Source organism: Neolamprologus multifasciatus, chromosome 6, assembly GCF_963576455.1.
Source record: "Neolamprologus multifasciatus chromosome 6, fNeoMul1.2, whole genome shotgun sequence".
NCBI lineage: Eukaryota > Metazoa > Chordata > Actinopteri > Cichliformes > Cichlidae > Neolamprologus > Neolamprologus multifasciatus.
This window is the reverse complement of record NC_140444.1, coordinates 32,810,142-32,833,702: the sequence shown is the minus strand read 5'-3', so window position 1 is coordinate 32,833,702 and position 23,561 is coordinate 32,810,142. Positions and strand designations below refer to the sequence as shown.

Sequence of the window (23,561 nt, the reverse complement as noted above, 5' to 3'; positions counted from 1 at the left end):
ACAGAAGGCCTGGGGACCACAATCAGACCTCAAAAGACTTCAATCCGGCCCACCGGACTTTTAAAGGAGGACATAAATTTTAGATTTTAAATTTACAGCTTGTTCTGCTGATAAAGACCTCCCCCACAGTAGTAAAGGTAACAGATAATCAGTTAAATGACATCTACTTTAGAAGTGTCTGTTTTTTACAACGTGTCCACATTCAAATAAATAACTAAAATGGGCATTTTTTCTGTTTTGACAAAAACTTTCCTCTTTGTAATGACAGGGCAGTCTGGGCAATGAGCCAGCAGAGCTGTTTCTGTAATTTTACACTCTTATTTCAATCCCAAAGAGCCAAGCTGAAATTTTTTTATTTCGCTTACTACAGCAGCATTTCTTTATCATCTTATAAAACTGAGACATTAGGTTGAAATTGCATCTCTTCTTCTTATCCTAAGACATCTTAGGGATTAAACGTGCAGTTAAACACCTTTACACTAACAGAAAGTTTCACCGGTCTGGTCCACTGCAGATCAAAGTGGGCTGTATGTGGTAAAATGAGTTTGGCATCCTCATTTTTTTTGGAGAGCTCAGTGCACATTAAACATGCTCTCATTCACACTGAGGTTTTTATGGGTCATATAAAAAACCTCGTGCAAACGTGTGGTGTTGTTTTCTGAGGGAGGACAGTCTCACAGTACGATGACGTCTTCATTTGTCACACTCTTCATGCTCTTAGATTATCCTCTACCAATGTAACTTGAACAATGCAGCTGTCACCACCGTCCTTTAAAGCTCTGTTGATTAAACAAAAAAACAGTTTCTAAGAGGCTGCGCTGAAGTGCTAAATATCTCCTTCACGTCCACTGGAGGGAAAATGACATCATTTTAAAGTCTAGTCATCGGCGCTTACTGTAGAAAAGTGAGTGTGTCTGTGAAGCGCACTCAGCATGATTGCAGTATTTTTAACTTTGTAGTACCGACTCGCATTTGTCCAACAAACAATTACTGTAAGCAAGTGAGACAAAGGGGCATTCAGATGTGAAACTATTCCTGCTGAAACACAGTGCGCTGTCACTCATCGCGGTCCTTTCAGGAACCGAACGCAATCTCAACACGGCGCTCTACACACAGTTCACGCTGAAATTATGAAAAGATGAAAGTGTTTTTGCAGGACTCTGAAAGGTTTTGGCGCCGCTTCCTCGTGAAATATCTTCTTTAATGCATCTATCAAAGTGCACTTGATGAAAAACACTTTGTTCGTCTGAGAGTTTTCTGAGGTGTATTAAAGATATGTAAATACGAAACAGGCTGTTGTTGGAGTCCTGTCATGATTTTGTTTTTCTTTTTTCACTTTTATTTATCAGGCTTTGTTATAAAGTGGTTATTTTCTCCACAGGTATGATAAAAATGCAAGTTTAGCAGCAAACACTCCCCCAGCGATGAGTGAAAAAGACGGCTGGAGTGAGGCTCGCGGTAACAGGGCTGAAGCTACAGTATGTGAATGTGTGCGTGTGTGTGTGCGTGTGTGTGTGTGTGTGTGTGTGCACGCCTGGAAGTGTGAGACATATTGTGAGAGTGTGAGAGTGTGAGAGTGTGCTCGTGTGCGCAGCCGATCCCCATTTGAAAGCCGGCGGTAGTCTTTCGTCCTTCAATCGCCAATTAACAAGGGGCCATTTAATTGCAGTGGTTTAGGAGGGTACAACAATTACCACGGAAGCTGCACTAAGCCAAAAACACACACACAAACACACACACAATCTCTCTTAATGAGCAGCACTATCCTTTCTTCCTGTCTATCATTTGCATTTTGCTCTCCCCTTGCCTCCTCCTCACCCTCCCACCTGCGTTTTTGAGTTGTTTAGACTGAGCTCCTCCAATCGTCTTCCTTATTTCTCCTTGTCTGTCACTTTTTGTTCTGTGATATGTTTCCTTCAAAGCTCCTGACAAAGTTCTCCTCCCTGTCTCATCTCTTTTGTCCCAAAGAAGGGTTGATACAGACACCGAGCAGAATACTGGAGACTTGATACAATCTGCGATACCATGCAGGAAAAAAATGGGAAAATTGAGTTTGCTCGCGTTCGGTCATTCAGACGAACACAAACATTAACGCATGTTTACACGTGCAATTTTAGATTTTGTCAGTGCTGATTTTTGTAATATGTTCTTTCTTTCTCACAGGTTCTTTCAAAGGCATGTGCAAGCAGATAGATCACTTTCCTGAGGATGCTGACTATGAGGCGGATGCCTCAGAGTACTTCTTACGTGAGTCTGTCTTTTTTCCTTCATAATCCCAGAATAATCCCAAAGTTGTCATCTATTCATGCTTTCTGGCTTTAGTTGGGTTTGAGTCAGTAACATCTGATCTTAAAGTTATCTTTCACTGCTCGTGTCTTTATCGTGAACTCTCTGAAAAGCCTACAAACATATTAAATGAAGGATGGAAAGTAAGGATGTGGGCTGAGTGACAGCACACTTAGCCAAAAATGGAAAAAGATCAAAGGAAGAGGGGAAAGGGGTTGGGATGAGAAACCACACTTTTTTGTCGTAGAGAGGGTAAAAGGAAGAGGTGGCAGAAAGTCAGAGACAAGGAGAAACTATGGAGGGCAGTGTACACTTACAGCAGAGACTCAATAGAGGAGGAGGGGTCAGGCATGTGAATGGAAGAATGAGGGGGATCTCACTGTTATGGAAGAGGAGGAAGAAGAAATAGTTAAAGTCCTCAAGAAGAAAGATTGTGGGAGGTGAAAGAGGACAGGAGGAAGGTGCATCAGGAGAAAGCACATGGCTCAGTGAAGGGAAGGTTGAGGAGGTGAAGGACAAGGAGTAGGGTAGCAGCACAGCGCTGTTGCTCTCCCAGCGGCTTGCCAATTAGGACACTTTCTTCTATAAATACTCTAGGCTCTGCTAAGTGGGTCACACCTCTCCCACTCCTCCTTCCTTCCATCCATCCAGCCATCCCTCACCTCCTCCCTCTTGCTTTCCATCCATATGTCTGTCCATCTCCACCGAGGCCTTCACGCTTGCCTGACAGCTGGTGGATGGAGGCTGTGGGGTAGAGCAAGGAATACAGGGAAGCGAGGGAACTGAGTTTGTTGTCGTGTCCACTCAAAAATCTTTTTTTGTGTTTTTAAAAGTTTGCAAAAGTTTGAAGATGGTTTAGTTGAAACGGATGCACACAGTGTGGCACGGGAAGTGCTAGTTTGAGACTGGATAGTGTACAGTTAATCTTTTTTTTTAACAGTAGGGAGTGAGTTGCGGCAATTCTCTCGATGCCATAAGGCTTTCTCTGAGGCCTTTCAGACAGAAGATTCTGACCTATCAGCCAAAAAAAGTATCTGTGGTGTTAATTACCCTCTGTGCAGCCTTCCTGTTGTCACTAATGGCCCTGAGGAGCGGTAAAAGCCCAGCAGGAGCTTCTGGTCGTTGGCGTTGTGGGTCCATTTGAGATCAGCGGAGATGTGGGTGCCCAAACCTAACTTCACCTGTAGGTGAAGTTGCACTGATTGAGGCTAGTTGGTTGGGAAGTCTTTGATCCAGGAGCAGGTGTCAGGATGGACCTGATGGTGGTCCAGTTTGGTGGTGAGGATGTCTGGGATCCTCCACGAAGAGCATCCTAATGTAGCTCCTCCTGTTCTCCAGATGGCTAAGCACTCTGTAAAGGGTGATGGTGGTGACATCCTCCGTGGACCGATGTGGATTGTAAGCAAACTGGTGAGGATCAAGGGAGGGGGTATACATGTGCAAAACAGCTGCTCGAAACACTTCATAGCTACAGACATGAGGATTATAGGTGTGTAGTCGTTGAGGCTGTCTATACCAGTCTTTTTGTGGATCATTTTGATCCATATATCATTTTGATATATGGTAGCAGTAAAAGATTAACCTGAAATTTTGTTAAAAGTCACGCAAAATATCCATCCATTCTCTTCTCTTATCCTTGGTAGGGTTGCTGGGGGGCTGGAGCCTCTCAGCTGTCTTAGTGCGAGAGGCAGGGCACTCCCTTTACAGGTCCCCAGTCTGCTGCACGGCTAACACAAAATATTTTTAGGTAAAACAGGACCTAATTTGTGATACTAGAGGTTTTTCTACAGAAACAGGGGTTGAAAAGCCTAAAAAATACTCTCCCTCCTCACTTTAATTAATAATTAATCCTCCATTTAATAATGTCAGATGGGTTATTATGTCAATTCCATAACGAATCTCTAATTTTAAAATTGGTATAAACACATATAATGAGGCAATTCTAGGCCTGGGAAAAACTGAACCTGACCATACGAACACGAACGCGTGTTTGTAAGAGCTAATAAGCCTTCACATGCACTTGGACATGAAAATTAATAAACTGAATGTAATTTTTTTTCTAACGTTGACTTTGTAATGAGATGTAACCACTGCTGCCCAACGAGAATGACCTAGCTTAATTAGAATAGTCATTAGCTGTAACCCTGACAACAAGTCAGGTAAAACAGTTAAATGCTGAACTCAGCTGTAATTATATGCTGGAATTCATCGCTGTGTCAAGTGCTTAATTGTAACTGTCACCATTTGCACAAATTGTCCTTCTGCTCCTATTCTGTTTGCTATCTGAGCACCACTTTTGCAGTTTGCCAGGTTACATAACTATTATAAATGCGTTAACGCACTGACTCTTGCACTATTTGCTTTTGGCTTCCTGAATTCTTCAGTGATATGGTAATCAAAGCCCATTTTACTGTCCGATTCACTGCAAGTCACTCTGATTAACAGTGTCAGCTAAATTACAGCAATAACAATGTAAAGTGTGGATGATGACACATTTTGACAGATGGAAATGATGCAACATCTGTTTATCAATGCAAGATCTTTTCCTCTGTTATTCTGCTCACACACATTCCCACCTGAAAGCTGCCCACTATAGCCACAGTCTCATACTAGTTGCTCAACTGAACTTGCTGTGTTCGTTATACAATAATTGATGTAGATGGTTAACCATTCCCCTTCAAAAAGCTAACCTTCAAGTGCTGCATCTTTAAATCCCAGCCCACCTTTGCCACCTTGAATTTCCATCACATTGTTTTGCTGCCAAAAGCCTGAATAAAGACGGCCAGAGAGACGGAGTGAAACAATAGAGTTCAATATTTGCTGACTTGGAGTTTCTGGTTTCCTCAATACATCCTGAAACATCAAAGCTGTTCTCAGGACATCCGATCATTGATGCAAGTATTTTACCTTCACCTGTTTTTTTTTCTGTCGTAATATCACATCACATCAGTCATTAAGCTCTGACCAACAGTTTTGAAAACATGAGTGTGAAATAAATCTTTGCTTTTCCATGTCTGAATGCAGCTTTGTGGTGATATATGGACTAACATCACAGACCACATCGAAGATGCAAATTAAGAAGGAGAAAGCAAACAAGCCATAACATTTTCCTGTTTTTGTTGCAGTATCACGATCTGTCCCAGATGGGTTTTTTGAGTTGAGATTCACTGCACAGAAAAAAAAAGGAAAAGGACTAAATAACACCTCTTGCATCATGACTGAGTGGGATTTGTCCACAGATTAATGAAGTGCAGCAGTTGTGCAGCTCCGGAACTGAAATGAATAAAAAAGTGTACAGAAGCACAGAGACGGGCGGAAATGTCAGATGTCATTCTGTAACAATTCAAACAGTAGCAGACTAATATTAATATGATGACAAAGGCTGTTATTCAGACTAGAGGAGTGCCTTAATGCAAGGTTTTCAAAAGTTGAATTAAGGCAATCGATAGCAAATAGTAGGGACAACTAACTAATTACCCAGAAGTTAAGCAGGGAATTCCTTTGACCCTCGGGGCGACCACTTTTGATGGCAACATGATTGCACAGGTGATCTGGTGGAAGGCAAGCTGCTCCCAAAACAATTATAATGTAGTCTGTCAAAAAGATTGTAGTCACTCTCAGACAGATTGGTGAAGGTTAGTAAATAATTGCTGTATAATTAATAAATGTACAAAGCAGAGGCTCCAGCAACACTTAAAAGTAAAGAGGAACAACTTTATTAACTGACCAACGTGTTTCCGCTTGTGATCAATCTGCATCAGGTTGCACCAGCGAGCGCAACTCATCTGCATTTGGCTATTTGCAGCAGGGGACTGCTGCAAATATCCATCCATCCATTCGCTTCCGCTTATCCTTTCCAGGGTCGCGGGGGGTGCTGGTGCCTATCCCAGCTGTCATAGGGCGAGAGGCGGGGTACACCCTGGACAGGTCGCCAATCTGTCGCAGGGCTAACACATAGACACAGATAACCATTCGCACTCACATTCACACCAACAGGCAATTTAGATTAATCAGTTATCCCCACAAACTGCATGTATTTGGATGGTGGGAGGAAGCTGGAGAACATGAAAACTCCACACAGAAAGACCCCGGCCTGACGGTGGAATTGAACTCAGGACTTTCTTGCTGTGCGGCAACAGTGCTAACCACCGTGCTGCCCTATCCTGTAAATAGTCTGACACAGTGCCTGTGTCAGTCTGTAGTTAAATAACCATCCTGCAGCAACTACATCAGAAAGAATTTCTGTTTCAAATCTAGGAGGTTCTTGCAGGATTCAATGTAAATAGTTAATATGAATTTCTATCTAATGTGAATATGGCGTCAGATTTTCAACAGACAGGAGGAGATGTGGAATTTTCACTGATTTATCACAGTTAACTGCCATATTATTGCAAACAGATTGAATGTAATTGCAAATTGACCCCATTCAATGACAAATTGATACAGACTGATAGCAAACTGATTCCATTATATTGCTGTTTTAGTACCATCTCGATGCACCACAGTGGCTTTGAAGATGTCCGGAAACTGACTGTGAATGGTGGCTGATCTGATCCCCTTCTCCAAAGCAGCTATTTAAGAAGAAATGAGATTGCAGTTTCATTCCACACAGTCGTAATAATTCCGGTCATGCTGCAGTTTCCAATCACTGTTTTCCCGAGCGTGACTGCAGCATAAGAAGCTCGGGTTTGCGGTCACTATGGTTTCATACATTTTCATACATTGCTATGTAGCAAAGTTTTGCCCGGGATGCCTCATAGGTGCCTGTGTGCAACAGAAAACAGCTTTTAGGCAACACATGAGCATGGCTCTAGTAAATCGGAGAAATACACTGTCAAAATTTGCAGTGTATCAGGTGACCGACACACACGTGCATACATAGATTCCTTTATTTGTTAGAGATTCTTTTCACACACTGTTTCTCCTTTTCTCTGTCTCCCTCTCTCTCTGCCCAAGGGCATTTTCTGTCTCTCTCCCTCAGTCTCTTGCTCTCTGAGCTGTTTCACCCTGCCCCCCTCCCTTTTAGGTCTCCTCTCACTGGGTGAATTTGTACATGTGGTTATGTAAGAGCAAGCAGTCAGCCTTCGTCCTGCAGCAGTTGTACTATCAGCCACAGAGAGAGAGGACAGATCTGCCACCAGAATTCTTCGGCATAGCATAATATAGAGGACAGAGCTGACGATTTACCTTGCCGATGTACCCATCTAAACCAGAGCACACCACTGTCGATGCAGAAATCTCTCTCTGCGTGACTCAACTGCATTTTCTGTTTCCTGGAAAATTTTACCGGCGTCTCCTTTCGTTCAGATCTCTTAATTTTAAAACATTAACTTGTGCATGAAGACTTTGGGGTTTTCCTTGGTCTGTTTCATGCTGTGCAGAAACCATGAAGGCAATCACAGCCGCCTTCTTGGTCAGAACTTCGACTTTTATGTGCAAAACTATGCACCAGACAAAATCAGAACTTGTGGCTCACTTAAAAACAAATATTATACAAGGACATACATTTCACCTCGGCTTGCTGAGACGCTTGTTATGTCCTATATAAAACCTTTTTGATGTATCGCCTACTGTCCATAATATGTCTTGCACTGTCTGCTATTATTGCACATGAACTCACGGTGTCCTTGAAACCCGAGCTTGCATTTATTGGATAACAGATTTAGGTGGCAGCATGTTTCTTGGTGTCATCAAGGTGGATTAATGTGCATTCACTATATCAAAAAACAAGACAAAGAAAAAAAAAGCTATCTATATTTATTTTCTGAAATTGTTACATAATTGATCCCATTTTGGCTTTAAAACTGAGGAAATACGAAGCCCACGGTGCATGGCTATTTGTGTACTGGTGTGCCTTTGTGGACATGTTACAGTAAATGTTCTGACTTGGGTTTCATATGAGTTATGTGTGTTGAGGCTTTAATTTGAAACATAGGAAGTCTATAATTCACAGATTTTGCATAGGCTACTACAGCTGTGTGTGTTTGCAGAGTTGGAAAGAGTAAAAAGTAAAAAGGGAAAGGTGTGTGTGTGTGTGTGTGTGTGTGTGTGTGTGTGTGTGTGTGTGTGTGTGTGTGTGTGTGTGTGTGTGTGCGAGAGAGACAGTGCATGTGCAAGCTTTTGAAGTGTCTATGTGTGCTGTGTCATGCATGGAGCCGATGAATGGGATTAGATATGGCTAACAGCTCAGCACTGGCCCTAACTGGCTTGAACAAGGCAGAGTTACACACACACACACACACACAACCACAAACACATTTGCGTGCATTTATGGGAACCTTCACTAAATGTACACTCCCGAGAACCATTAAAACCACTGCCTAACCTTAACTAAGCACTAGTAGTGGAGTTATGGAACCTACAGATAAAGCAAACAATAACATATGAAAGTCAGTTTTTACTGGTATTGTGGAAGATTGTGACTCCTGATATGCACAAATCAGAAAGATTTTTAGAAGTCGACAAACTGGCCAAGAATTAGCCATGTCTGCGTGGCAGATGCTTCCTACATGTATATATTAAACTAATGAGATCTTGTCAATGACTGGCTTTGTCAAAAACAATACACTTTACAAGGTGTTGCAGATTTTGTTCTCAATAATAATAACAATGTTCATAGCAGTCGGTTTCAGAGTAGCTATTCTGCAGCTGCCTCTTAGCACAGAAAATCAGGTAATGCCAGCTAGCTAACACTATTAGAGCAGCAGTGTTCACGTAGCTAAATTAATTCAGGGTCTTTACCTTACAATATAAAACACCTTGAGGTGACGGTTGCCGTGATTTGGCGCTACATAAATATAAGCTGAATTATTCTGAATTCAGTCAGCTACCTGTACAATTTATTTAGTAAAATATAATGTAAGCTGTTTAACTGGATCAATATAACCGTTTGCATCAAAAGTTAGCATCACAAACAGAAAATCTCAAATAGCCTCTTCATTATATCCTCTGTAGTGGACAAAATGAGTTCAACTGAAAGATATAAGACATCGTCTTTAGCAGCTGGGCTCAGTATAGTAGGTACTGTTACTAAGATTAGTATTTTGGCTAATTGAAAACACATTGGCTCTTACTCTAACACACTCAGCTCAACTGATTTTGACAGAAGCTTTTACGTGGACTCACGCCCTCTAGCCATCCATGCAGAACTGCAGTCTGTAAATCCTGCACCACAAACCTCCCAGCACACCGAACAATTCAAATTTTAGAGTATACAGTATGAGGAGAAACTATATGTTATTGCTATTAATTAATACTGCAAGTAAAACTGTTGATTAGAAAAATGTGTCATATACAAAAAAGCACACATGTTGGGTTGTACTTTAATACATTAATGTGCTGGGTGAGGCGGAGCAAAATTCTGTAAAATAGAGTATTTAAGGTAATATATATATATATAGTTATTTTACACTTATGACCTTTAACTAATTTTTAAAGCATAAAAAGCCAGGTGAACAAGTGAAGATCAGGCAAAATATAGTGAGTTTGAATAGATGTCCTCACTAGTCAGGTCTAAAATTTGGTACAGAGGGCGCACACCCTCAGAGTCCTGATTTGCACTGAAAACCCTTCTAGCTCCTATAATTAGAATGTTGAATGCGTATACATAATGCTAATACTTTGAATCGGTATGCTAGGAGACGTGTGACGTCACCCACTGATGATGTCATCAGGCCCACCGATGTCACTGCAGCTATTTTTGGCGGTCGAGTTGTGACATGGAGGCATATCACGATTTACATGAGTAATACGGCATGATAATGACTGGCAGGCTGCGCAAGCTCCCCCTGTGCGTGTAGCACACACACAGACACACAAACACACACACACACAAACACGTGCTCCTACTCACACAGGCACGTGCAAACACACATCTGCAGGGTGGTGTTTGTTTTCATTATTCTGTTCTTCTTTCTCCATTTAAATAAATGCAGTTTGTTTCCTAAAATGATTCGTTCGTCAGCCCTGCATGGACGCACACACACACACACACACACACGCACACACAAACACACACACACACACACAAACACACACACACACACACGCACAGATAGTTATTCCCCTGAAGCTGTTTTGCTGAGTTCCCACTACCACATGTTCTTTGCTGCTGGGCTCTCCCACGTGGGCGAAGTTGTGTGTGTGTGTGTGTGTGTGTGTGTGTGTGCGTGTGTGTGTGTGTGTGTGTGTGTGTCTCTGTGTCTGTGTGTATGGGAGACAGAAAAAGTGAGCAGATTGTTCCAGCATGGTTAGTGTACAGTGTGTATGGGAAACACCCCACTTTGGAGAATGAGCGAGTGAGTAGGTGGTGGGCTGATCGATGAGTGTGTTCACTTTGTAGCCTGCTGAGCTAACGTGTGTGTGTGTATGTGTGTGTGTGTGTGAGAGAGAGAGAGAGAGAGAGAGAAAGTAATTGGTGTGTGTGTGTGTGTGGGGGGGGGGGGGGTCAACTGTACTGTAACTGTAGATTATGTGTACACACATAACACAGCTCTGTGTGTGTGTAGGTGTGTGTGTGTGTGTGTGAACCCAAGGAGCTCCCATGGTGGTGTCCACCCCCATCTCTATAATTCAGCCACAATTACAAGGCTCTCCTCTGCTGCAGCTAATGAAACCATAAGTCAGCCAGAGACACACACACACACACAAACACACACACACAAACACACACACACCACTGCAGCAGAACCAGCCAAGCAATTGGGGAAATGAATGGAAGATGAAAGTGTAATACATAGAAAGAAAAAGAAAAGCTGTTTGAAAGCAACGAGGCGAATGTGTTGGTTTGTGTGTATGTGTGTGTGCCTGCTCTGCCATCTGATTGTGTATTCCATCTGAATTATAGTCCTCAGTACATATTGTGCTGGTGTGGATGTAGGAATGACCTAATGTCTCAAAAAGTGTTGCTTAACTTTGCTCATATGCGCAGATTCTGCAAATGAGAGATCCAAACTGGAGAAAAAGTCTTATATTATGCAGCTTTTCATTTAGTGAGATGAAATGTCACACAGCTGACAACTGCTGGACTGATGTGTAGTATAGGAGCATCAACAGCAATAGTATGATCATCGCCATTCTCTGCTTCCACCTCTGAATGATTGTTTCTCCATGTGCAGCAATAATGCAAAGCCTTACTCTTCTAATTTCGAACCACTAAACCAATAGTGTTGCACGGTCCAACGGGGGAACGTAGAAACAATATTACGAACCAATTTCATGCTGATAATTAGCACACAGGTGCTCTGTTCAGGGTGTACACTGCCTCTCGTCCAATTATGAGCTAAGACAGCCACGAACTCCTTCGGCATGTGTAAGGGGGTATAGATAAATAGGCTGAGATGTGCAGATAATAAGGTGTTGATCCCCTCACCAGTGGCACGCACAAACTGTAATGTCAGCTGCAATTGTTCTCACGTGGAAGCCAGTGAAAACAAATTGCTCATTGGTATTTTTCATTTGCTTTCTGATTGTCTTCAGTAAATATCTGTTGTATTCCTCAGTGTAACAGGGCGGCCCTTAGCGGCTGGAAACACAGTGAGATGGACCAAGGCAAGTGTAGTGGAACAAAGTATTTATTTTCTATACAGCTCTCCTTACAACAATTAATTTGTCGAGCTTCTTCACAGCACAAAAATCCACCCTCTAATGACAACTGGCAGCCTTAAATATGTTCAGCTGTCACAGACTTAACCATTATTCCACTCTCAGGTAAGTTATTAAATCCCAACCTTCCACCACAGTATACAATATATCAATAAGAATAAATAAATACATAATACATTTCACATTTACATATTAATAAATATTTCACACTTTAATGTTACACCAAACCCAATATTATAAAAACCCAGAAACCCAAGCACAAAAAGATTCACCACACTCTCTTTACCAATGGTCTCTCCCGGAACCTTTAAATGGTGTCTGGACCCCCAGGGAAACATTTGCCCAAACACCTTGAAGAGGACGCAGGCAAGAAAGGTGAGTAATCATTATCTTACACTTATTTGCACCACTTTTATCCCTAGATTTCACACACACTTGCATTAGTTTTCCTTACTGGTAAACCTTAATCTCAATTTCAATCACCATTCTTTTCTCCTGACAGACAACCACCACATTCCTTGATGAGGAGCAACTGTGCAGTATCTGAAATAAGGCTACCAACTGATTTTAAAATTCCCAATAAATAGTCAATAAATATTTAAACTTCTTGTGTGCAAATGTTTTACTGTGCAAATCCATGCTTAAAGTGCACTGCTAAATAAAGTGCTTGATAAGGTGCTTTTAATAAAGTAAAAGGTGTGCTCTAAAGTGCTATACAGATAATATAATATAAATAAATGTAGTAAGGGAGTCCTCTTCCTTGCACTCAGCCATAACATGTCCATATGATGAGACTTCTGGAGGTGCTCTGTAGTGCTCAAATCCTTTGTTCTTGTCGGTTGCCGTGTGCTGCCTCTATGGATTGGGTTTTGAGACATTTGGAAGCAGGTTAATGACCACTGGCACCCTGTGCATTTCACAGATGAGAGCAGGTTCACCGTGAGCACATGTGCCAGACGTAAAAGGGTCTGAAGAAGTCACGAAGAACGTTGCGCTGTCTGTAACATTGCCTGTAACGTTGGTCAAAGGACTTGACTGGGCTCCACGCTTACATGACCTAAATCCAATAGAAGACCTCTGGGAAATTTCCTTAAATTTTTGGAACACTGTATAATAAAATTGATAATTCATTTTGGTACAACAATACTCTGTGCAACAAATACGGAAGATATTTCTGGAAAGTTGGACTTTGTAATGCTCTGTTTGACTTTTGGTGTTTGGCGTACTTTGATAAGAAACATTGGCCTTGAGATAGATCAAATCACAACAGGTGGGAAAGAGTTTGCTTGTTCAACAAAGAAACTAAACCATACTGTATGTCTCCTCACACTGCTGACACTAAAACTCATTCACTCTCAATTCAGCTCTCTCTGTCTGTCTCTGTGCCATGATGTGCTTGGTGGCAGGGTGCGCCTGGAGGCCAGCGCATTTAAAAATTCTCCTTTTTTAACTCCCTGCCTTCTGCTTAAAGTGTAGGTGCAGGGAGGGAAACAGAGGGAGAGGGATCGCTGGAGGCAAAGCAGCTTCACAGAGAAGTGAAAGCCTGCAGTCTTTGCACTTCTCCTCTCTTCTCTTCTTTTCCCTCTCTTTCTGCTCTGTATTTCTTTTTCTTTTCCTTTCCCTATTTAGCCCTTTATTCTCATTGAATCCTATAATTATACATGCAGTGTATGTTAAAAAAAAACCCTGCAGTGCCACAGCATGCTTACTGCAACTTTGTTTCTTTTCTTCCTTATCGATGAAACCCACTCCTGCTCTCGCTCTTTCTCTCAATTCTGGTTATTCACTTTTTTATGGCACAAATTAACACGAAATCAGACATAGTGGTAAAATACAAAAAAATATATTTTCTGCTTTCAATCAAGTCAACTGGAAAATGTAAAAATGTTGTCAGTGTTGTCAAATTTTGCTCACCGGGTAAAACCAAGAAGTTTATTTAAGCATGTCATACTTCTCTCTGAATCCATTGTGTCAGAATTTACATAACCACTTATGTCATTGTAAAGTATGTTGTATGCCACAATGCCAAACCTGACAGGTTTGATAGTGCTAGCTAATGTAGCTGCGTAGTAGCTTAGCAAAATGCCAATCTGATAACAAAGTGCAGCCTTTTATTTTAATAATGAGAAATGACAAACAGAAAAAGTATTGAACAAGCAGGCATGGAAAGTCATGACACCACCTGAAATCTATCAGTAATTGGAAATCAATCCTGCCACTTAGACCAAATTAATATCAGCTGGTTCAGTCCCATCTGAGGGCCTATAAAAAGGTGTCTCATGTCATGACGGGTAAAACCAGTGAGCTCTCTCAAGACCTTTACAACCTTATTATTGTAAAACATACTGATTGCATCGGTTGCAGAAGAATTTCTAAACTACAGAAGGTTCCAGGTGCTCTGCAAGATTTCAGACACAGGAGTGAAAAGAATTATCAGAAGACTTTTCCAGAAGCCGAGGACCACTTGTCCAGATTTCCACTGGTCTAATGTCCATTTCTTGTGACCCTTGGCCCAAACAAATCTCTGCTGCTTGTTGTTTTCTTTAGTAGTGTGTTCTTCTGTCTTTGGACTTCTGCATCTCAGCTTCTTGCAGTAGTCTGTCTTCACACGTGCTCTGAATGATTTGTACATATACTGACTCCTGTAAAGACAAAGAAAAGGCTGAACAGATTAAAATAACCCTAATGTAAAGATGAGAAAATGAGTTTTGCAGAGTAAAATAGAAACAGTCTGTCAAAATTTAGCAATAGGTCTATGTCGGAATCCGGACTGTGGTCTGGTCCCTCTATCGGTGACTGAGGAGCTAAGGGAACGCATTGTGCCAACAAGTGTCCTCACAGCAAAAGCAAAATTGTGTGTGTGTGGTATAGGTATTACTCATGTTGTCACTGTAAAGATTACTGTGACCCAGCCGTAACCCTTAGTGACTAGTTGGCAACTCCCTAGCAGCATCCATTCACTATGGAAAAATCCATATTGCCAAATCAATTGGCAAATGTTTGGTGGAGGTTGCTGGTTGCCGCTGAGTGCTGCTAAGAGATTGCTGCAGGCGCCCATAGTTTGCATGGAAGATGCCAACTTGTTTGCAAACACAGCCTAACTCTTTTAGAAGCACAGTTTTTACTTTGAGGGCAAAAATTCTCTGTTTCTTGCATTGTCACTTATCGAATAGTTATTTGTGTCTACAGAAACATAGTTGCAATTGTGGCAAAGTCCTAGTGACCAAAGCTGTTAAAATTATCAGTGCAGAATTGTATACTACTTTGACAAATTTCTACTAATAACTATCAGCAACCTCCAGCAACCACTTGCCAACTGGTTGGAGAATATATATTTTTCCCTAGTAACCGGTCATTACCAGCAGGTCACCGATCTGTAGACCTGCAAGACTGGAGCTTTAGCAGTTGGTTTCAGAGTGACACCCAGCAACCACTCACAACTAGTCAGGGAATACTCATTTTGTTCCCTAGCAACCAGTGGTTGAGAGGTTGTCACCACCTGTCTCTAGGCCTGTGTGACTGGGGTCTTGGGCAGGCAGTAGTTAGTAGTAGTTAAGGCTGGACTGATTCTCCAGGAGTGCAACTCAGTGTAACGTCCTCTGAAGTCATGTTTACCTGACTGTGAGTGAATGTGACAGAAGGCAACTTTGCCTATTCTTTGAATATGTGTGTGTCTTTGTGTACGTACAGTGTGCACCTGTTATGCAGGATTTCCACCTTGAAGACGATTTGCACTGACAGCACATGAAGAAGAGGTGATGGGGTTAAAACAACTAGGAGGGAGAAGAGTAGGAGGAAGAGGAGGAGGGGAATCTTGGTGCAGTTCCAACTCTGAGGTCACCTTAATATTTGATCTGCTTCAGTGGATGAAACGGTCAGAGAGCAGCTGCAATAGAGAGTTAGAGGGAGAGAGAAATGCAGGATTAAAAACAAAATGAGGGAGGGAAAAGAAAACCAATATGGGAGCTACTGACATTAGAAACAATACCAGAGACAAGACCTGCTCTTTGTTCATTTTAAGGACCTTTGAGCAAAGCAATGGAGGCAAACTCTGGTTTATTACAGCCAGCATTGTTTTGCCTTTGCTTTGTGACCATAATTTGGAGAGACATAGGATGTAAAGTCAGGTCAAAGGTCTGCAACTAGTAGTTTCACAAGAAGCATATGAATAGTTTTTGCTTCACAGAGTCTCGCACATCTGGATTTTAACGCTAGATTCATTGAAAACCAGAGCTTAGAATATTGGGACACTTTCTGCAAGGGGAACGGAAATAACCTGAATGAGCTTGCTGAAATACAATCAAAATTTCAGAATCGTGACACTGGTCTCCTCAGAAACCGGCTCCATGACCACGGCAATGCCATGACAACCCTGAGGCCGATCAGGAAATCAGCAACGCAGATGGCAAACAGACAGCTGATGAGGACAGACACATACAGAGAGATGGGGCGATAAAGGAATGACGAGGGGATTCATGGAGGGAGACAGACACAATGCCCATTGGAGGATCTGATACAGATAGAAAAGGAGGAAAAGCGGCAAGGAAGTTAAACAAAGTAATAACAATAATATTATATACAGGGCAATAAAAGATCCCTCTTTAGGATCATATCAAGGATTAGTTGTACCGAGGCACTCCAAAGTGGTAATTCGGCCTACTGCTGAAATTTGTGCAAGCAAATGTTGTACACCGCTTTAAGCATAATTGTTTTCAAAGTCATCATACCATAACAGGATGATAGCAGATATGGTGCTTAACCCCTTCCACACTGGAAGTCCCTGTCTTGCAACCTGGGTGTAGAAGTGTTTAGAAAAAGTCACTGAAGAACACGAGACCTAGATGAAGTTTTTATTACATAAAAAAGGGGTTTAAGTTGTTAAAAGTATTTCCTGTTGTGCTGTCAAGTGCAGCGTTGCTACTGAAAGAGACTGAAGAAATTCAGATTAACTTTACAAATGGGAAATTTCTGTTACTGATGATCATTGTTTGAGGTTTAATAGTCCAAAAGCAAAGCATGAAAGCAGCTATTTCTCTGAAACCTTTCATACTTTGTTAGCTTCTGGTTAAAAGATTTGTATTTGCTCATATCTCGTGCCATACAAGGAACTAATGTCAGCGTGTCCACCGATGACAATTATGGTAACTATTTTTTGCCTTGATGCATGTGTGCAGGTGCCGTACGAGCCTCTAGTATCTTCCCCATCCTGAGTGTGATCCTGCTCTTCATGGGGGGGCTGTGCATCGCCGCAAGCGAGTTCTACAAGTCACGGCATAACATCATCCTCAGCGCCGGCATCCTCTTCGTCTCTGCAGGTATTAAGGGAAATAGGAAAACAGGCAGACTTACCGGGAGATATAACAGTCAAAGTGGGTGAGTAGATGGAGGTAAACATCAAGAAGAAGCAAGTTAGAGGAGGTAAAATCTTTGTGGATGTATGAAGAGGCAGATGAAAATGAAGCTGACCAAAGAGCCAGCGTAAGTTAAAAACTATACTGATATACTGGGAGAAAAGGGAAGGGGAGCATATTAAGCAAATATTAAGAAAGGTTTCTGTTGGACTTGATGATTTTATGTTACCACTGTGAAAAATAATAGATATATAGATTATACAGGGGTATGATTTACTTTACTACTAGGAAAGTGATTGAAAGTGAAAACACACTGGCCTCTCAATGGCTTAAGAAAAACAATAGGAAGACTTACCTGAATCAGATTGAGATGCTGTGGCATGATCTTAAAAAGGTGGTTCATGCTCAAAAACCCTCCAATGTGGCTGAATTACAACAATTCTTCAAAGATGAGTGGGCCGTAATTCCTCCACAGGGCTGTAAAAGATTCATTGCCCGTGATCACAAATGCTTGATTGCAGTTGCTGCTGCTTAGGGTGGACCAACCAATTATTAGGTTTAGGGGGCAATGACTTTTTCACACAGGACCAAGTAGGTTTGGATTGTTTCCCTCTTAATAATAAACACCTTCATTTTGAAACTTCTGTTTAAATTTGTTTAATGATCTGAAACACTTAAGTGTGAACATATGTCCATATTTATATATATGGCCAAAAGTATTTGTTCGCACATCTAAACTTGGGTAACATCCCATTCTAAATTCATAGGGGTTAATATGATGTTGACCCGTTGCAGCAATAACAGCTTCAACTCTTCTGGGAAAACTTTCCACAAGGTTTAGGAGTTTATGGGAATTTTTGATAATTCTTCCAGAAGCACATTTGTGAGGTCAGACATTGGTGTGGGAAAAGAAGCCCTGGCTCACAGTCTAAGCTCTAAATCACCCTAAAGGTGTTCTGTCGGTTTGGGGTCAGGTCATTCAAGTTCTTCCAGACCAAATTTGCTTATTCTTGGACCTTGCTTTGTGCACTGATGTGCAGTCATATTAGAACAGAAAGGAGCCATCCTCAAACTGTTCCCATGAAGTTGGCAGCATGAAATTGTCCAAAATGTCCTGATATGCTGAAGCATTAAGAGTTCCTTTCATTGGAACTAAGGGACAGAGCCCAACTCCCAACACCATAATCCCCCCTCCACCAAACTTTGCAGTTGGCACAGTCAGATAAGTACCATTCTCCTGACAACCGCCAAACCCATGCTCGTCTATCAGAATGCCAGACGGAGAAGTGTGATTCGTCACTCCAGAGAACATGTCTGCACTGCTCTAGAGTCCAGTTGCACTGCGTTATACAGCACCGCATCCGACACAAGACAAAGATAGTGCAAGTTGCCATTTTGCCACAGAATTTTTCTTAAATTTGTATGTGTGTGTGGCTGTGCATGGTTCTAGGCCATGGCCTACTGTGCTGCACTAGATAACTAGTTCCCCTCCAAGTCAGAAGTGAGAGATGCAGTTCTGTCTCTTTCTCTCTCTTTCTCACTGTCTGCGTCTGACTCTCTCACCCTGTTGCTAGGCTAAGAGGAGGCCACTGGGATTACACTCTAAAAATAAGGTGTCCCTGATACTTTTTCTCTGATCCATCTCAATCAGGCCTACAAAGTCCTCACACCTCGGACTGCTGCTCTATGTCTTTGTGCAGAACTGTTTTCATCGTTTAGCTTTGTATTCGTCTTGTTTGTCTCTCTGGCTGTCTGTCCATGTCTGTGTCTATTTCTGGCTACACACACCCAGAATCCTCTTGTATGATGATGAAAATACAGAAAGGGAGATAACAGAGAGCCTGACAAAGGATGTGAGTTGAAGCTCATTGGAGGCTGGGGGGAGACAGAGGAGGGTAAAATACAGAGGCACAGATGAAAACATTCAAATAAGACATAAGAAATAGAAGTGAACCTGCCCCAGTTTGGGAAAAAAAATCCTGCACTTTTGGGAATATGCTTTCTTTCAAGTATCTCTGATTCTACTCATATTAATGCTGCTGCACATAGATGCACATTGCACATTGATAATTTACTAATTTATTTGAGGCATATTTATGGTTCTCTGCCATGCTCACTGATCAGCCACTTCAGCCATCAGATGTGAAGGACAGCTATTTGGCCACTTTCCTGGTGGATAACAATAGCAGTTGAAATGTAAACAAATTCAACATAGAAGCCTCAATTAAACATGAAAAGGTTGCTTTCTTATAATAATCATAAATGTCATTCTAGGCCCTGTGACTGCCTATTGAATCATTGTACTTTCAGTGAAACACTACTATGTGTCAAAATAATGACAAATCATAATAAGTCATTTTAAGCCTTCAGAGGTTTGATTTTCCCCTCAGGGAAAATGTTCGGTATTAAAGACCTACACGTACGTCTGAAAATGGGGACTATGAATAAAAATGAATGTAGTTCCTAAACAGTTAATGTGATCCTTTTTGTTAAACCACTTAAATTAAAGCCGCACGTCTGCACTTCAATCACATGTCGACTGTTTGATTTGAAATCTCCAGTGATGGTGTACAGAGGCAAAACTACTAAAGCTGCATAGTCCAAAAAACTTATGGACCCTACTGTACATGCTGAACTCGATTCAGCTGCTGCTGGTACCAGCTGTCCTAAATACAGTACTTGCTGCCCTCCATACAGAGAAAAGTTACAAAAATGTAGTCAGTCTGAGCAGACAGTGAAAAGTGTGGAGGAGGGTAAGATTTCTAAGAGGAAAATATAAATATGACATATGATGATCTTAATTTGACCTTATTTTATAACATATATGTTTTTGCATATTTACTTTGCATACACCGACATAACATTATGACCAGTGACATGTGAAGTGAATTATGATGCTTATTTCTTCATCGTGGCAGCTGTTAGTGGGTAGGATATATTAGGGAGTAAGGGAACATTTTGTCTTTAAAGTGCACTATGAGAAGAAGCCAAGTGGACGGAGGCAGTGTGATGCTTTGGGCAACATTTTCAGATCATGTACACACTTTCATGGAAACAGTATTCCCTGTTGTTTGAGGAGCACAACAGTAAGTTTGAGGTTCTGAATTGAATGGATGTGCTGGACAAACAAGTTCCATCCATGGAGGCTCAACCTTAAAACTTATAGGTCTGGACTGCCAGACACCACAGCACACCTTCAGGGGTCTAGTGGAGTCCATGCCTCAATGGGTCAGGACTGTTTTGGCAGCAAAAGGGGGATCAACACAATATTAGGGTGGTGGTCATAGTGTTATGCCTGTGAATATTTCATTATACTGAGGTTAATGTGTGCTTAACATGTGGCTTTGTCTGCGATTGGCTGCATTTTAGCTCTTGGGCTAATCTCCATCCCTCATTTCTTTACCCAGGCCTGAGCAACATTATAGGAATCATTGTGTACATATCAGCCAATGCTGGGGATCCTTCCAAGAGTGACTCCAAGAAGAACAGCTACTCCTACGGCTGGTCCTTCTACTTTGGCGCCCTCTCCTTCATCATGGCTGAAATGGTGGGTGTGCTGGCTGTGCACATGTTCATCGACCGACATCGGGAGCTGCGTGTGGGGGCACGAGCCGCCGACTACCTCCAAGGGGCAGCCATCACACGCATCCCAAGCTACCGCTACCGTTATCGACGCCGCTCGCGCTCCTCGTCCCGTTCTACAGATCCCTCGCACTCTCGCGAGGCATCGCCAGTGGGCCTGAAGGCCTTTGGGACGCTGCCCTCCACTGAGCTGTCCATGTACACGCTCCCCAAAGGCCAAACAGGCACTCCGACAGCCACCTATAACTCCACGGAGAGAGACCACAACTTCCTGCAGGTCCACAACTGCATCCAGAAGGACCTGAAAGACTCAGGTGGCCATAGCAACACCGCCAATCGGCGCACCACACCTGTATGAAAATGACACAGACATTAAGAGAAATCAGAGGAACTCTGGGGGGAAAGACAGATTGTGGCTTAAGGAGACAGAAAGAGAAAGAGGGCTCCAAAAGACTGAGGAGCGAGGGGTAGTCAACAGAGGGGAAGTTCTGAGAGCTCCACAGCACCTCAGATAATCACAGAGTTTCTGTTTAATAAAAAGGAAATGGAGTAAAATTGCATAAAAAAAGAAACATGCATGATTTTCCCATGAACCATTGTTTAACAAGTTTTGAACATGTTTGTAAAGAGTTGAGGGGAAGGTCGGGGAAAGATGAGTGGGGATGGGGGGCATTCATGATGCTGGGTTGGGGTGGTTGGTGGTTGTCTCGGGGCTGTGGAACTGTGGAGTGGTGGGCTGGGCCAAACTGCCCATTTATAGGCGAACTTTATATTTTTTACTCTTCCTCAGTCTGATTGAAAGGCCCCACGGCCCTGCCTATGAACCAACCCTCGCACTACCATACCACAAGCCCCTCCGCCCCAACACACGCACCCTAAATTCCCTTATAAACCCTACTCCTTTCTTTAGTTACTGTATCTTCTTGATTTCATTCTTTATTCGCATTAATACTGTGAACCATTGCGGTACGGGATTTTAGCAGGGAGCATTTCAGGCCGCAAAAAAAAGAGAAAAAACCAAGAAAAAACACATAAGTTAATATATGTATTGATTATATATAAATATATGAACATATATGTTAATAAATCATGACTCGACTTCCCTGAAGCAAAAAATATCAAGAAAAAAGAAAAAAAAGAAAGAAACAACGTAACCTACAATGAAACTAAACCGAGTCGTCATGGAAACTAAACCAAGACGGAGGATTCATTGTGACTGGCTCATTTGACGGGCAAAGGCTTCAGCCTACTTGATAAACTGGTATTGGTTAGCGTTAGACACATTATCACATTCTTTTACAACAACAACAAAATCGTTTGGCCTTCCGCCAAAACCCTGGCAGCCATCTTTGTTCAGGGTCAGCTAGATGTGAGTTGGCCACTCTTGCTTTTGCCCCATACAGGGGTGGAGTGAAGAGAGAACTCTGGGTAATGGATGGTCTCTCTGCAAACTTGCAGATGACTATGGACAATGAATCGTCACTACTGCCAAAGACACAAAGTAGTGCGTGTGAGAACATGGCTACGAGTGAGCTGAAGCTAAGTGACTCCAAAAAAAATTAAGAATTTACATGCATGCTAATCTAAAATCATCCGATCTGCTTTTAAGGAACCTATGTTTTGAACAACTGAACAATGATACCATGTAAGGGCAGTGGGAGTGAAAAAAGTAGTAATTAATGTTACAGTACTGTGTCAATTTCTACTTTTCTTTATCTTGTTTTTCTTTTTGAGTGGGTTATTTGGGGTGGGGTCTCATCATGCTTGAAACAAAAAAAAAAACAACCTTTGAAAAACGTATCAAGGCTTTTTTTTTTAACAGAAGAGAATCTTATCTTGCCTTTTCATTTAATTTTATTTCCTCCATTACTTTGGACTTTCACACAGCCTTAGTCTCTTTCTTTATCTCATTTTCTTGTTCTTTGGTTTTGCTTTGTGTTGTTGTAAATGACAAATTAAAACAAAAAAACAAAAAAACATAATGTCTTTCAAGGTGCCAAAACTGAATGATTCTGAACTTGGATGCATCAAGTCCTGATGACAAATAAAAATTGAACCCCCCGTAGGGAACTGAATGAGTCTTTGTTGTATTATATTTGATCTAACGTGAACGTGAAACATGAACATGTAGAAACCGAGACTACAACTGCTGCTGAAGATCTGGCTCTGGCTGCTGGGCTGGGGGTCAGCATGCACTCAGCTTTATCATCACTCTGGGTTTATGGCTAGCTTTGTGTTAGCATGCTGACTAAGCAGATACACCATACTTCAGTTGTTTCTGCATTTTTGTTTGATTTATTTCCCTTGTAGCCATGGTGTGTAAATAACCTTTGTAATGCATAATTGTAACCATAACGTAATTAATAAATATTAATACATTTAGTACAGTAACAGTAATGCACTAACGTCACATTACTGCATTACTGAAAAATATTTTGGGACTACAGTAATGCATTACTTTGGAACACATTATGCCCAGCACTGGTGATCGTTCTGTGGAAGTTTGCACGGATGCCTCACCACTGCATGAGTCTTTCAGCCAGAAGAGCTAAAAAGAAAATGAGCCCAGAAGTTTTGTTTTTTCATGATGTGGTATTTAAGTATGTGATAGATGAGAACATTAATGTTCAAGGATGTGTTATTTACTTACTTGACATTATAGATGCATCACTGATGTTAGCTGTACTGCTAATGAAGGACATTGCTACAATGTGTCCTTTCCCACAAATGACTTATAAA

The 23,561-nt window shown here is 41.7% G+C and overlaps 1 protein-coding gene across 1 annotated transcript in view; it reads left to right on the top strand.

Moving 5' to 3' along the window:
- The window catches only part of cacng2b (calcium channel, voltage-dependent, gamma subunit 2b), a 65,256-nt gene extending 42,359 nt beyond the window's left edge, over positions 1-22,897 (top strand). The window contains exons 2-4 of the mRNA XM_085162132.1: positions 2,164-2,247; positions 17,064-17,204; positions 20,648-22,897. Coding sequence (XP_085018258.1) covers positions 2,164-2,247; positions 17,064-17,204; positions 20,648-21,180 — 758 coding nt within the window. The 3' untranslated portion in view covers positions 21,181-22,897. The remainder of the gene's footprint in view (positions 1-2,163; positions 2,248-17,063; positions 17,205-20,647) is intronic.
- Positions 22,898-23,561: the final 664 nt, after the last annotated feature.